At 41.4% G+C, this 15724-nt stretch overlaps 1 protein-coding gene across 7 annotated transcripts in view; it reads left to right on the top strand.

Annotated features, from left to right (window-relative positions):
• Window positions 1-15724, top strand: part of RNF212B (ring finger protein 212B) — a 65633-nt gene that overhangs the window by 29808 nt on the left and 20101 nt on the right. For all 7 annotated transcript variants that reach the window (XM_069961651.1, XM_069961648.1, XM_069961649.1 and 4 more), the window contains 5 exons: window positions 1974-2031; window positions 2902-2959; window positions 3666-3699; window positions 13306-13376; window positions 14169-14230. In XM_069961651.1, the coding sequence (XP_069817752.1) occupies window positions 1974-2031; window positions 2902-2959; window positions 3666-3699; window positions 13306-13376; window positions 14169-14230 (283 nt within the window). The remainder of the gene's footprint in view (window positions 1-1973; window positions 2032-2901; window positions 2960-3665; window positions 3700-13305; window positions 13377-14168; window positions 14231-15724) is intronic.

Genomic DNA, 15724 nt, shown 5'->3' with positions numbered 1-15724 from the left:
CATATTGAGCTATAAACTTATTAAATCTGATAATATTTATCAGATTTTATTTTAGCGCTAACATATTCTTATAATTTTGAATTCACATACAGTGTATAGACAAAATCAGACATGACAGATACACATCAGGGTAAAGAGGTACTCTGGGCAAGGGACATTTTTTAACATATCCCTGGGGATGGGTTTTAAAATAATACATCACACTTACTTCCCTGGCTACAGCACCTCTGGCACTATTTTGCAGCTCCATCCTGATGTTCAGCCGCTTCTGGGTCCTGGGGCCGTGACCTTGCAGGCTTGCCCAGCCAGTCAGCGACTAAAGCAGGAACTTAGTGGCCAAAATTTTCACAGTGAGACAATGAACATGACTGGAATCACTTGCTGTTCATTGTAAAGTGGGGCTGCCAGGTAACTGTAGCTCAACTCCTATAAATGTAAATGCATATATATATGCAGGTTGCCAAAGTGATCCTAGGATAAGCTGTATTATGTCCATCAATTGTCTCAGCCTGGAAAACCCTTAAAATAAAAAGAGCGCTGGAAAACCACATCAAAATCAGCTCAGAAATCCAGATGGCACATTCTGTTTTTTGGCTGTGTGAATATGCCCCAATATGTACCAGGTTAGCTTTACACTGCTGTATACTAGAAAGAAAAAGATGAGAACTCTTATAGGACAGCATGCCAGCAAATGGAGGTATACGGGATATCCTATAGGAAACGCGATCACCTAACATTGTTTTGTCAGACACAACAACTGTTACAGCATGTGGGAGATTCAGGATAATAAAGCCATCCCAGGGAAGGTTATCACTGAGAAACTGGCTATTGAGAATATGTAGATGCCAGGTGGTGGGGAAAAAACCCAGGATATGATGCACAAATCTCTTAAACTGGAGTCTATCATTAAAGGGTGCCTCTCATTTGAGGCCCACAGCAGTATCTCAGCAAAAGTATCTCAGCAAAAGCTAAAGTGAGTGGTATACGGGACTGTGGAAGCCCCATAGACCTGCATTTCAATGGTAAAGCATACTTTATTTTAATACCGAAAATATTAAGCATTTTGAGTTGCACAACAGGCTTTTCATCAGATATATGGGATATACCTTGCACATATCTAATGAAGAAGCTGTTACATGCCTCAAATTGCATTCTGCTGTCAGGATTATAAAAAAAATGATACATCTCTATTATTGATAAGGACACTAGTTCTGGTGTCCTGCTGAAATTTGTATACCGTATTCAATTGTTTTCTGCTGCCTGGCAATGTTACACTTCTGAAAAACAAACTTTTAATTCATATACAGTTATCCCTTGACTTACAATGGCCTCAAGATACAATATTTTCAACATACAATGGTCCTTTCTTGAACATCGTAACTTGAGACCAGACTCAACATACAATGCTATGGACAGTCAGGATCTGCGGCACATGTGAATAACTAGACGATCAACCCATGAAACTGGCCATTTTACTGGTTAAACCCCAGTATTAGTGAAGTGCCTGCACTGGTTGGCTCTCTAGTAGTGATTCTCCAGAGTACAGTGTGATACTACATGTCCTGTGCTGCTCCTTACCTGGGCCAGGATGAGTTGCACCTTTGGGCACCAGGTGAGGGCGGCTTTATTTTCTACTTCTGCGACCCTGTGTGACCTGTACAGGATAATGAAAATGTTCCCGTCTTCTACTTAGAAAGTAATTTAGAGTCTCTTGTAGCTCTTTCTGACTGTTGTATGTAAGGATTTGCTTTATCCATATTAGTTAGCTGCTTATTTTCCTTCTCATTTTGGGATGACATTTTGGGGGATTCAGAACCAATTACCAGTTTTCCATAGAATTTTGGTCTCAACATACAATGGCGTCAACATACAGTGGTCGTCCTGGAACCAATTAATGTTTTATGTTGAGGGACCACTGTATATAAATTGGTATCTGGTTTATAATTGATTGTTTTTTTTGTGTTTATTTTCAGCCATTCATCATCTGCGGAGTCTCTACTATACGTGAGGTCTCACTCAGTAACAGGCAGTGTAAGTGCAGTTTGTAGAAGTGTAGGTAGGATTGTGATACAAATGAATTCCTGGAATTTTATTGCAATAGTGCTTATTGTGCCTTTTCTACGACAAAGAATGTAGCAGATTTATTAGTTTTTTTATATCCTACTTTTCCCCAGCAATGTTTTCCAGTATGTAGTCTATAGTCTGCAAAAATGTTGAATACCAGGTCCTATGTTTTTCCAGCAGAACATTGCTCAAAGCATCACACTGCCTCCTCCAACTTGCCTTCTTCCCATAGTGCACCCCAGTGCTATCTCTTCCCCAGGTAAATAATGCACACAGTCCTGGCTGTCCACATGTAAAAGAAAACATGATTCATCAGACCAGGTCACCTTCTTCTTTTATTCCAATGTCCAGTGCTGATGCTCACATGCCTAGTAGACACTAGAGGTGGATAGGGAGTCAGTATGGACACTGACTAGTTTGTATCCACACAGAACGATAGTACATGGCAAATTGTTGTGCACTAGGGTGCACTATGGGAAGAAGGCAAGTTGGAGGAGTCAGTGTGATGCTTTGAGCAATGTTCTGCTGGGAAAACATAGGACCTGGCATTAACATGGTTGTTATTTTGATATGTACAACCAACTCAAACATTTTTGCAGGCTATAGACTACAGACCAGAAAACAGTGCTGGGGAATAGTAGGAGTTTAAAAAAAAAACAAGTTTGGGATCTGGTCCAGTTCAATTTGTGTATATCTTCGGCTCATGTCTTGGGAAATAAACAAAGGATATCTATTGAAGCAACCAAATCATTGTTTTTCAATAAATATTGTAAGTATTTATCATCTTTAAGGAAAATTTATGTAATTCAATAAACTGATGTAATTTGTTGTTTTAAGCCATCACCATCAGCAAGTAGACTACAAGGAAGAAACACTCCAATAGGTTCCAGCCTGGGTAAGAATATCACAGACATCTATTTAAAAAATAAAAAAACCTGTGTGCTGTCTGTCTGCCCCCAGGCCTTGGGACCCATGGGACCTTTTTTTAGACTTCTTATTTGGTTGTCCTTCAGCTACTTTTTAAAAAGGACACTTTAGTATAGGGCTGCATCCAAATTCTTGGGTGTGACAACAGGAGCCGTGGATCCGCTGTACCTCTGCTAACAGTGACAAAGGCCCACCAGGGAGCGGAGTCTAAGAGACCGCTGGTTTTCACCAGTTCTGCTCGACGTACTGTCCCTTTAAATCTGCAAGAGCCGGCATGTGCGCCCTAAGAGGTGGGGACGCGTGAGCAAGACAGAGCAGGAGCGTGGATAGGTGAGGCATCGGGGGTGGGGCCTGAAGCAACAGCAACGCCAGGCCTCTGCATGTGGGCTCCGGTGTCTGCTAGCCCTAACATTGGATAATCAAATGCCCAGCATTCAGGTTTATTTTAGTTATTTTCATATTACAATTTTTGGGGTACTATTAAGGAAAATGTAAGATTAAATTAAAAGTCAGGTTTTTTTATGTTTTTTTTTATTTTAAAAGTGCCATAAACATATAATTTAAAATTGGTTCCTTCTCTCAATATCGTCATTTTGTCATCATAAAGTTTTGGGTCATGAAGGATGGGACTGGAGGCTTTTTTGTTTTTTAATAGCTAATTGGATTTTTTTCAGGTTCACCTTCATCTGGGCGCAGCATGTACTATCGGTAAGTAATATTCTAATAAGCTTTCTGTCACTAATGGTGGACAACATATGCCAAAATATAGATGTTATTAAATAGTCTGTCTTTGGAGGTCAATCTTTGTCAATATGCCCAACTTCACCAACCAGGAATAGCTGCACTGATGATTTGGTGCAAAAAGTTTACTTTATATACTGTAAGGTCAACCATACACTTGAAAGAGAAATTAACTGAAATGAGCAGTTTACAATACCATCACAATAACAGCTGAGCTGACCATCATTGGTTTTATCACTGAGACTGTGCAAAGTGCAATCAGCTGATCATGGGGGTGGGTTACATTATTAAAAGAGGGTTGTGCTCATTGGACCTCTACTTTAAGGTGTTCCTCAACGGGTTGTGATCGCAACCAGTTTTGCAATATTTGCTTTATTTTTTAAAAAGTTTTCTGTTTAAATCAACATTATACATGTGGTCCATGCCCTTTGCACACTCACGCAAGAAAAGACAACTCTACATGCTTACCAGGATATAATGCTTTTTGTTATGCAACAATTCTGTCCGTATAATGCCACTGTGTGATTACAGAGGTTTTAGTGCTGTGTGACAGGAGAGTTGACCTTACAATGCAAGCACCCCCAGGAATCTCTGCTACTAAATGAAGAGGCACAGCAGCTGTACACATGCACAGAGAAGGCTTGTCCCTGCTCCGTGTGTGCTCAGGAATGGCTGTCAATCAATACCAAGCCATGTCGGTGTTTGGTCTCTTCTTTCAACAAAAGAGACCAAATATCGATACAGTGGGAGCATAGACTGCGGCTTGACAGGACGAGAGACACCTAGTGGCCATATGTATAACGATGATTTAAATGAAAATAAACTTAAAAAAATAAAGAGTGACCCAGGTTTATCAAAGGGTATAAAATATCCACTGGTGTGAACTGCCCACAGCAACCAGTCACAGCTCCTCTTTGATTTTACCAGAGCTGAAAGCTGAGCTGTGATTGGTTGCTGTGGGCAGTTCCCACCAGTGTATATTTTACACCCTTTAATAGTTCTCCCCCATTATATTGAAAAACTGCGTGCAATAACAACTCCTGTTAATTTCTTTTCAAAAGATTGTGACAGAGCCTAAAAAACCCCTGAAAGATTACTTCTGATTTCATTGGATTCCCCCATAAATTGCTCAGAGAAATTAGTAAAAATTGGACTTAAAGGGGTATTCCACTCACACATAACTTTTCATATGTTGCTGCCCATGGTGAGACTAACAATCCATTCCATACTTGTTGTTATCTATTCAGTCTTCCTCCTCCAGTTCCGAGCTGCTGCTTTCTACTGAAGACATAAAAAACTGTGTGTGAGCTTTTCTCTCTGTCTCCCTCTCCACCCCCTCCCTTACGGGACAACTGATGTATACAAGTCCCTGACTGGCTTTTTTTGCTTTTAGCTTTTTTTGTAATGCTGAGAGGGTTAATCTGAGGTCAAGTTGCTGATAAACTTACTGTGATTATTCCTCCCGGCATTACAAGGTTGCAGATAGGGACTTGTTTACAACAGCCATCTTGGAAGGGAGGGGGAGACGGAGGGAAAAGCTCACTCACATTCTTTTGTGTCTTCTGCAGAAAGCAGCAGCTCAGAACTGGGGGAAGGTGACTGAATAGATAATAAGTGTGGAATTAATTGTTAGCCTAACCATAGGCAGCAACATATGAAAAGTTATGTTTGAGTGGAATACCCCTTTAATCCCTGGATAGTTTACTGGATTTGTTGTTGGCTGAAGAATAGATAGGCTGTTGTTAATGGTGTGTATTCTGAGCAGAGACTGGTTACAAGTGGTGTGCCACAAGGGTCTGTTCTGGGTCCTATTTTTTTTATATGTTTGTAAGTAACACAGAGAGGGTTTAGGAAGCAAGATTTGTTTGCTGTTGACGCAAAAGTGTGCGTATTATATAAGCATTTCTTCGTTAGTGAAGACCTCAGAAGAGAAGGATTTAGGGGTAAAATGAGCCACCAGTGCAACCAGGTGGTAGGAAAAGCAAATTGTTTGCTGGGCTGTATAACCAGAAGAGAGAGGGAGATTGGGATCCCGTTGTATAGATCTCTAGTGAGACCACTAGACGTTCCTGTACTGTGTTTTGACCTGAGGCTGTTTGACTTCTCTCACCCCGTCCGCCCCAGCACTTAGCAGTGTAGGGACCGCCGACCAGTTGTCGCTTGCAGCCTAGTGCAAGAGCAGCAAGTAGGTTGGGACAGAGGCTGTGTGTCAGATCAGGGCTCACTCCATCACTCTGACATGACAATGATCTTGTAGATTGTAAGCCCTCGCAGGCAGGGTCCTCTATCTTTATTTACCAGACTGCCACTTACCATATTCATGTAATGTGTTTTTTGATTTTGTAATGTTCTGTTTGTTGCTCCCTATCGCTTGTATAGCTGGAATCAAGGGCACTTTAAAAATAAATAATAATATGATTTGAATAAATCATAAATTCAAGGTCTGAATACTTCCTTCTGCTTTCCAAGCTGACAGCGGCTGCATTTACTTTCTTTTACTGCTTATTCTGAGTCCAGCAACTAGAGAGGAATGTTGTTTCCCGTGCTATGCTCTGGCAGCAGCTGGAGCACAAAGAGAACCCTTTCTTAAGGCGCTGGCTTAGGCTAGATTGCACCTAGAGACATGAGTTTGGTGTTGTTGTAAAAGGTACCTATCAATCTCGCTTACATAGCAGGTTACCATTTCTCAACTCCGGCATGTGCAATACAAGACTATGGCGCCTCCCGCAGTTCCATACACCACTTGTTTTAGGAGAAGACTACGTACCTGCCTGAGTTTTAAAAGGTTATCCCACCATGTGAGCCTAATATGTGCCTTTTAAAGCAAAGAATCTGGCAATTAGGCCTGAATTAGAGCAGGTTTCAGTAGTAGCTGCATATACAGTACTTCCAGCTCTCCCTTCAGCCTGTGTTTAGAGCAGGAGGGGAAGGGGGAGGTGTGCTGGCACTGTCCAGGGAAAGGAAGAAGCTCTGTGAACTTTTTGTCCCTGTATGGTATAAGATGACACTGGGATGAGCGAGGGGCAGATTTTCTCTCTATGTATATTTTTGTTGTTTGACTCCACAATCCACAATTCAGAATGCTAGCTGCAGTACCTGACAGATTTTACAGAAACTGACATTTTTCCCCTACACAATCTTTTATTATATGTAAGTGCCTGTAAAATTCATAGGTTATGTATCCTACATAGTAAATGCTATAAAGAAAAAAAAGATACATATTCTGGATACTTGGACTTAAAGGGACTAGTCACCTTCCTGAGGCAGAATGAGTTAACCCAGTACCTTACAGCTGCCAGAGGGGCGGCAAAATCTTCAACCTTAATTGTCTGCCCCGGCAAACGGTAAGTAGACATGAGGGTGGAGCCGCAGCAGCATGTAGTCACACTGCCTCCATCCTCTTCCAGGCTGGATTGGCAGCCTGAACGCTGGGAACTTAATGCAAAGCCCTGAGTTATGGGCTTTATGAGAAGGAAAAAATAAAAGCTAAATCTGAATTTTCCAGGGTCCTTAAACGGTAATGTGAAAAAAGATTATTAAAAAAAGGCTTACAGGGTATTCATATATACAGTTTTAGAAACAAAAAGGCTGTAGCAGAAGTTTTGGTTATTGAAACCAGTTAGTGCATCACACCATTTATAGGCTATGTTCACACTACGTATCAGACCGGCCGTTCCGTGACCCCGGCCTAGTCACAGAACGGCCGGGCTGTGCCCGGATCATCGCGGCTGGTACTTAAGTCAGCGCGCGCCCGCATCAGAGCTTCCTAGGCACACAGTGAAGCAAGTGGCCGCTCGCTTCACTGTGTGAACTGACAGGGCTTTCTGCGGCCGGAATTCACTGAATTCCGGCCGCAGAAAACTGACATGTCAGTTATTTGCGGCCCCGTATGGGATCCCGGCCGGAGCGTATACAATGTGTATACGCTCCGGCCGGGATCCCATAAAGAAACAGGCATTGTTCCACCGCGCCAAAAGTACGGCCGTTGTTGCCATCGGCAACAACGGCTGTACTCTTACGTAGTGTGAACATTGCCATGAAGTGCTATCACATCCAGGCTGAACGTTAGGCCAGAACATTTCAAATGGTACAGTGGTTCAGACCACCTAGCCCAGGGGTGTCAAACTGTTGGCCTTACAGCTACACTATAATAATAATAATGCCTGAACAGCCAAAGCTGATGGTGGGAACTGTAGTTTCACAAAAGCTGGAGGGCTACAGTCTAACTCCCCTGACCTAGTCCATTTATGATATTTCATTCATTATTATCTAAGGGTGTTTTCACACTACATTACCATGTCAATTCTTTGGGTGGACGGCGGAATCCGCCTAAGTATAGAATGGAGTCTATGGCAAGGGTGGAGATTCAAGCGGGAGTGTCTGGGAAGTTTGCAGAGGTTTTTATTCTCTCCCTGCATCTGTCTCCTTATTCATTTTATTATTACCCTACATTACTCAGGTACATAGGACTTGTTTTTCCAGACCTTTTTTCCTCTCTTTTTCTTTTGCTCCAAGTTCAACCCATAATGATTATATTATACATGATACTTATGACTGGGGTTTGACTAAGGCACCTTTTTTGTGCGTGTTTATGCACATAATCGGCATCCTGATATGAATAATAGATAATTTGGTATTTCATATGTTATTCCACTGGGATAGGTTCATGTTTGCGATATGCGGTGTGCTTCCCTTAATAGTATATGTCATGCTGGATTACGGATAATGTCTTATTGTCCTTTTTGATGTATTTATACTGCAGTGTCTACATATGCATATTTTTTACTTTTTTTATTTTTTGTTACTAATATGTATGTCTATGAATTTTGTACACTAACACTTTGTGCATGGATGTATATTACACAGAAAGGGCTCATGCACACTGAGCAAAAAGCAAGGAATTGAAGAGGAATCCACTCCTAAATTCTGCTTTTTTTATTTTAACAGATTTTTTATTCACATAAAAAAATTTATACAAATGACAAGTAAAAAAAAAAAAAAACAAACATTGGGCAACCCCTTGTCAATTATAGTAATACATCTTAATAACAATAAAGCCTTTTTAATCCCCCAAATACCCACCCACCAACCCTTGAGAGAGAGGAGAGGAGAAAAAAATAAAAAAATAATATTAAATAATAAAATAATAAAATAAAATTTTTGTAAAACAACATAGCAAATGAAAATAGGGGAATTTTATCCATCCACTAATCCATCAATCCATGGGGCCCATAATTTACTGCACCTTACAGAGGCTTTCCGGGAAAGTTGCTTAGCCCAATATTCCTCATATTTATGTACCCTCATAACCAAATTTACCCATTCCTCACGCGAGGGGGTCTTATCCCTAAACCATCCTCTAGCAATAACAATTTTCGCCAAAGCACCCAACTTATTTAACAAGGATCCCCTCAGACCATCGTTATTATATCCTCCCAGAAGTAAACTCGGGGCCTCAGTACCCACCACTGGTCCCATCACCCCCTCAATATAGTTCTTGACTAAAGTCCAAAAATCTTGCAATTTGGGACAATCCCATATAAGATGAAAAAAATCTGCATCTTCCGCTGAACATTTGGGGCATCTAGAGTCTAATCTGTGTCCTCTTCTACGGAGGTCCTTTGGAGTGAGATAGAGACCATACAGGATCTTAAGCTAAATTAGCCTGTGAGAGGAGGTTAAGCGACACCTGATGAATACCTTCAACAATATCTGTCCACATATCATCTGTAATAATTCCAATTCTCCATTCCCATTTCTCCCTCGCCCTCCGTAAATATCCCGTTCCCCTCACAGTGATCAACCAACGATAGATTTCAGTGAGACACTTCTTTCCCACCCAAGGTGACCTTAAATATTCAAAAAACTCATTTGTCTGAACACACCACACCTCTTTATTTAAAGTAGCCCCATATGCGTGTCGCATCTGTCTATACTTAAACCAGAGTAAATCAGATAACAACTCCCCATTGCTTTTAATCTGTGAAATGTATTTTATCCCCTTCTCGATCCAAAAAAAAGGGTCTTGAAGAGTCTCAAATTCTCTACTACATGAATATTACCCCACAATGGTGAAAACTGAAACACCCCATTAATTTTAACCCTTAGGGGACACAGCCAGTTTTCATTTTTGCGTTTTCGTTTTTCCCTCCTCGTGTATATAAGGCCATAGCGCCTGCATTTTTCCACCTAGAGACCCAAATGAGCCCTTATTTTTTGCGCAACTAATTGTACTTTGCTAAGGCAGATGTAATTTTTGCCTAAAATGTGCCGGGAAACCAGAAAAAAATTATATGTGTGGTGAAATTGAAAAAAAAAAACGCATTTCTTTTATTTGGGGGAAATGTGTTTTTACGCCATTCGCCCTGGGGTAAAACTGACTTGTTATGCATGTTCCTCAAGTCGTTACGATTAAAACGATATGTAACATGTATAACTTATATTGTATCTGATGGCCTGTATAAAATTCAAACCGTTGTTAACCAATATACGTTCCTTAAAATCGCTCCATTCCCGGGCTTATAGCGCTTTTATCCTTTGGTCTATGGGTCTGTGTGAGGTGTCATTTTTTGCGCCATGATGTGATCTTTCTATCGGTACCTTGATTGCGCATATATGACTTTTTGATCGCTTTTTATTACAATTATTCTGGATTTGATGCGACCAAAAATGCGCAATTTTGCACTTTGGGATTTTTTTGCGCTGACGCCGTTTACCGTGTGAGATCAGGAATGTGATTAATTAATAGTTCGGGCGATTACGCACGCGGCGATAGCAAACATGTTTGTTTATTAATTAATTTATTTATTTTTATTTATAAAATGGGGAAAGGGGGGTGATTCAGACTTTTATTAGGGGAGGGGGTTTTGTGTTATTAAAAATACTTTTTTCTTTTACTTTAGACATATACTAGAAGCCCCCCTGGGGGGCTTCTAGTATATGCACTCTGATCTCTCATAGAGATCCATGCAGTATAGTTATACTGCATGAATCCATGAGATCGGTGTTCTATTACTTTTGGCTGCTGCAGCCAAAAGCAATAGAATGCCGAGCCGGGATCAGCGCCATTACGGAGCAGACCCCGGCCTGGTATGGATGCAGGGATCGCCCCCCCGCAATCGCGCCGCAGGGGGGCGATCCCCCCACTAGACCACCAGGGATGTGTAACCGCAAGTATTTAGAAGCAGCTGTCAACTTTGACAGCTGCTTCTAAGTACTTAATTAGCGGGCACGGCGATCGGACCGTGCCCGCTAATAGCCGCGAGCCCGGGCTACTCGCGGCACCCGGGATCGCGGCAGTTCAGAGGGTGGTCGCCGCGCGACCCCCCTCTGAACTCCCATAGCGGCACGAGGACGTTAAATAACGTCCTGGTGCAGCTATGGGTTAAACAACCTTTTGAGTGTCTTCCAAGTCCTAATATACAAGTCCACCTGGGACAAAATCTTTGTGCCCCCAAAACCCCCCTATAAACAATCAAAGAAATTCTCATATTCAAACTTATTTACCTTATTTCCCATTGGGGGCTGCGTTCACACTGCGTATATTTCAGTAAGTATATTTCAGTCAGTATTGCAACCAAAACCAGGAGTGGATTAAAAACACAGAAAGGATCTGTTCACACAATGGTGAAATTGAGTGGATGGCCGCCATATAACAGTAAATAACTGCCATTATTTCAATATAACAGCCGTTGTTCTAAAATAACAGCAAATATTTGCCATTATATGGCAGCCATCCACTCAATTTCAACATTGTGTGAACAGATCCTCTCTGTGTTTTAATCCACTCCTGGTTTTGGTTGCAATACTGACTGAAATATACTAACTGAAATATACATATACTGACTGAAATATACGTAGTGTAAATGCAGCCAAAAACTGGATAATAGAGGAGCATTCCCATTTTCTAAATAGTTGATCCCACATAGCAAGAAAATACATACGGAAATCAGGCAAAGCCATCCTCCCCCTCAGTACACCTCTGGGTCCAACAGTGATACTTTATTCTTGGTTTCTGTTTCCCCCAAATGAATGCGTTCAGCAAGATCTCTATCCTGCTGAACCAAGCCTCAGGGATCCAAACTGTAGATGAAAAAAAAATATATAAAAATTGGGGCAAAATAACCATCTTAATAATGCTCATACGATCAGCCATTGATAGCGGTAGACGTCCCCAAAATTCCATGCTTTTCTTAATTTTAGAATATAACGGTAACAAATTAAGCGACACAAAACTATCAACCTTGGTCGAGAGCTTTATCCCGAGGTAGTCGACTGAATCATCCACGCCCAACACCCGCACGAGGGAGCTAGTTATAACAGATTAATCGCCAACTGGAAGCAGAAAAGATTTCGACCAATTCACCCTCAGGCCAGAGACATTCCCAAACAAGGACACAATATCTATTACTTTGCGAACTGCATCTTCACCTCCCCTAAGAAAAAGCAGGATATCATCTGCATAAAGCAGGATCTTCTCATTATCCCCTTGCAACCCGAATCCGCACACTTCTTTAGACCCTCTCAACGCTATGGCCCCTAAATTCTGCTTGGAATTCTTCCCGTAAAATATGAACAGAGCAATGTCCCATTGTTTTTAAAGGGATTTCCACACTGTTGTTCACACTGCAGAATTTCCGAGCAGATTTTTCTGCCGCAGATCTGATTTCCGCCCAAAGGGCCCGTTCACACTGAGCAAGAATGTCGGAATTCTGTGACATGTCACTTCTTTGAGCGGAGAGCGGCGGCAGCGGAGGAGCGCGCGCCCTCTTATTCACTCACAGTGAGACACTGAGCAAGGCGGGATTCCGCGGCGGAGCGCTCTGCCTCCAAATTCCGACGTTCTTGCTCAGTGTGAATGGACCAAAAGAAGTAACATGTCACTTCTTTGGGCAAATTCTGCTAGAGGAATCCTATAGAAGTCAATGGGGCTTGAATTCAGCTTAAAATTCTGCTTGCATTCCACTCGAATTACGCTTAAATTCAGCTCCTATCCTGACAGAGCAAAATAAAAGAGAAAATTTCAAGCAGAAATTTTTCCTCTTCAATTCCTTGTCTATCGCTCAGTGTGCATGAGCCCATACCATGACTAAGAACTGGGCAGGTTCGAAATGCGTTGGTTATTTAAAGATTTTCAATAAAGTTTGAATGAATTTTATGAGCTGAAGGAATCCAGTCTTTTCTTCTATATGTTCACCCTGTTCACCCTGGAATCCAGGGGCATCTCCTTCATGCTCTATTTACCAGATAAAGAAGCATATACATAATAGCTAAGTGCCGACCAAGCTTCTCTCTTCATATTACCTGATCTTACATTACTTTAACAAGGTCAGCATCCTCTTAGACTTTGCATGTCCTCCCACACTGCAAAAATGGAACAGTTATCTTCCATTGAAATTAAGTGTATGACATACCCTTACCGAGTACAGGGCTTTTGTGGGTGGATTTTCTGTACAAAGCTGTAGAATATATTAATGCGAAATTTTTTAAGTTTAGAATTATTTGATTTTAAGCACAAGGTGGGTCTGTGAACTTAGTGTGCTTTATAGTTTTTTTTTTTTTTTTTTATCCTAGTGACAGAACTGACGTGTTGAGTGATCAGTCACAGACTCCTAATGAAACCAACAACATTTTCAGAAATTCAGGTAATAAAATACAGTTGTTGAAATGTATTTTTAGGAAAGAAAAATACATACAATTTTATGAAATATCTTAAATGGGCTATGTTGTCACAGACATTAGTGTCCGAGCTTACTGTTGGCATTGGACAGGGAAATACCACTAATGTCTGTGACCAGACACTCCCTATAAAGGACATGTATGCATTATGTTTTATAAATTAAAGGGGAAGTCCAGCGAAAATGTTGTATTGCACCCCAGAGTTATACAAATCACCAATATGCACCTATTATGGGAAATGCACTTACTACTGCATCAAGGCTTCACTTCCTGGATAACATGGTGATGTCACTTCCTGGATCACATGGTGATGTAACGACCAGACTCCTAGAGCTGTGTGGGCTGTGGCTGCTGGAGAGGATGATGGCAGAGGGATGCTCAGTGTCCTTCCAGTGCCCTGTGTCCATCAGTGTCCCCCTGCCATCATCCTCTCCAGCAGCCACAGCCCGCCCAGCTCTGGGAGTCGGGTCGTGACATCACCATGTTATCCAGGAAGTGAAGCCTTGATGCAGTAGTAAGTGCAGGGAAAAAAAACCTTTATGTGCATTTCCTGTAATAAGTGTATATTGGTGATTTGTATACCTTTTGGGGGACAATACAATATTTTAATAAAATATTTAGCTGTACTTCTCCTTTAACCTCTATTTTTTACATATTTTTGTACCTACCTGTAAAAAACATTCAAGAAAAGGCTAGTTGTGATCTCTGCAGTATGTAAGTAAAAATAAATGAGACTTACAACATTTTTCTTTTTACAGCATTTGTAAGAGATTCCTTCAATACCCCATGTAACAACATAGACCGCCTAAGGGCCATTCAGGTATATGTTTTATGTTTGACAGGCATGCTTTCTATGATACAGAAATTAGATTTTGTGCTGCAGTGGGTATATGGATTAAAGAAAATCATTAATAAATATATTCGGCTCACCAATATGGTTTACTCAGCTAGACCCTTTGTAAGCAGCTAATGACAAGCTCAGCTACAGAAAAATAACTGCATTAGTGAGTGCGCAAAACAAGGCACATGCGGCTCTTAGGGGGCATTTACACGTGAAACACAGAACCACTGATGGTGAAGCTGCGCAGTTGAATGAATAACAACTTCCCCCCCATATCATATATCATTCTGATGGCGGGAGCGCCAAAAGTGTTTACATTTTTGCGGGAGTGTACTGACACAGCCGTCTTGCATCTTACTTTTAACCACTTAACATTAAATAATACCATTACATGTCATGGAGATGTTAACGAGATGTTAACGAGAAGCTTTTTGCTGACTAAAGTAAAGGCAGTAATATGACTTCTTAAGGGCCTTTTAGGGCCAAGAAACTTCCTAGTCACAGCGATCAACCAAGGGGCGGGGAAATGCCTGATCCTCGCCTGATCGCATCTTTTGTGCAGCCCTTAGGGTGCGTTCACACCTACCGCATCCGCAGCTTATTTTTCCGCGGAAATCCGCAGGTCGGGTAGTGCAGATTTCAACCTGCGAGAAATCCGCGTATGTGTGCGTTTTGCGGTTTTTCTGCAGCAAGTTTATCGCAACTGAAATGTCCGTTTAAAATGTCTCTCATTCTAAACGGACATTTCAGTTGCGATAAACTTGCTGCAGAAAAACAGCAAAACGCACACATACGCGGATTTCTCGCAGGTTGAAATCTGCACTACCCGACCTGCGGATTTCCGCGGAAAAATAAGCTGCGGATGCGGTAGGTGTGAACGCACCCTTAAAATTATTGTTTACTGGCCGCACATCTTCTTGTATAAATAGGAAATATGTGTCCGATAGCAGAAGGGAAATTGACAGCACGGATATGCATATATCCAAGCTGCTAGTTTCCAGATGCCTAGCAGACAAGCTGTTCATACATACCATCAGTGCCACTATGTGATCTGGCATCTTCACCTGATAGTATCTATGCATTGCTTCTGTCCTAGTTATCTGGAAGCTGGCACCACAGATATATGCATATCTTTGTTGTCAGTTTTCCTTTATTAAATGGCCACATGAATGATACAATCATTTGTGCGGCCTAGCCTCCCTATTAATTGTGCCATGTTAAGGCACTGTAAACAATCTCACTAATCAGCGCCACGGGCGGCCGAAGACTGTTATGTGTAAAAGGACCTGTATCCTGAATTAGGAGACGTAACTCTTATTTCAATTTGTTGCTCCAGTGCTGTGATCTAAATAAGCTTAAAGTGACGCTGTCACCCCTTTTTTCATTCTGACTTCTCTACACATGTGTAAAAGGTAAATTTAGCAGTTTCCATACCTTATTTTATATCATACGTCATGCTGCTTGTTCAAGTAA

The sequence above is a fragment of the Dendropsophus ebraccatus genome, chromosome 3 (genome assembly GCF_027789765.1).
Source record: "Dendropsophus ebraccatus isolate aDenEbr1 chromosome 3, aDenEbr1.pat, whole genome shotgun sequence".
Classification (NCBI taxonomy): domain Eukaryota; kingdom Metazoa; phylum Chordata; class Amphibia; order Anura; family Hylidae; genus Dendropsophus; species Dendropsophus ebraccatus.
Note: the sequence above shows the minus strand (reverse complement) of the source record. Positions and strands in the feature narration are given on the sequence as shown.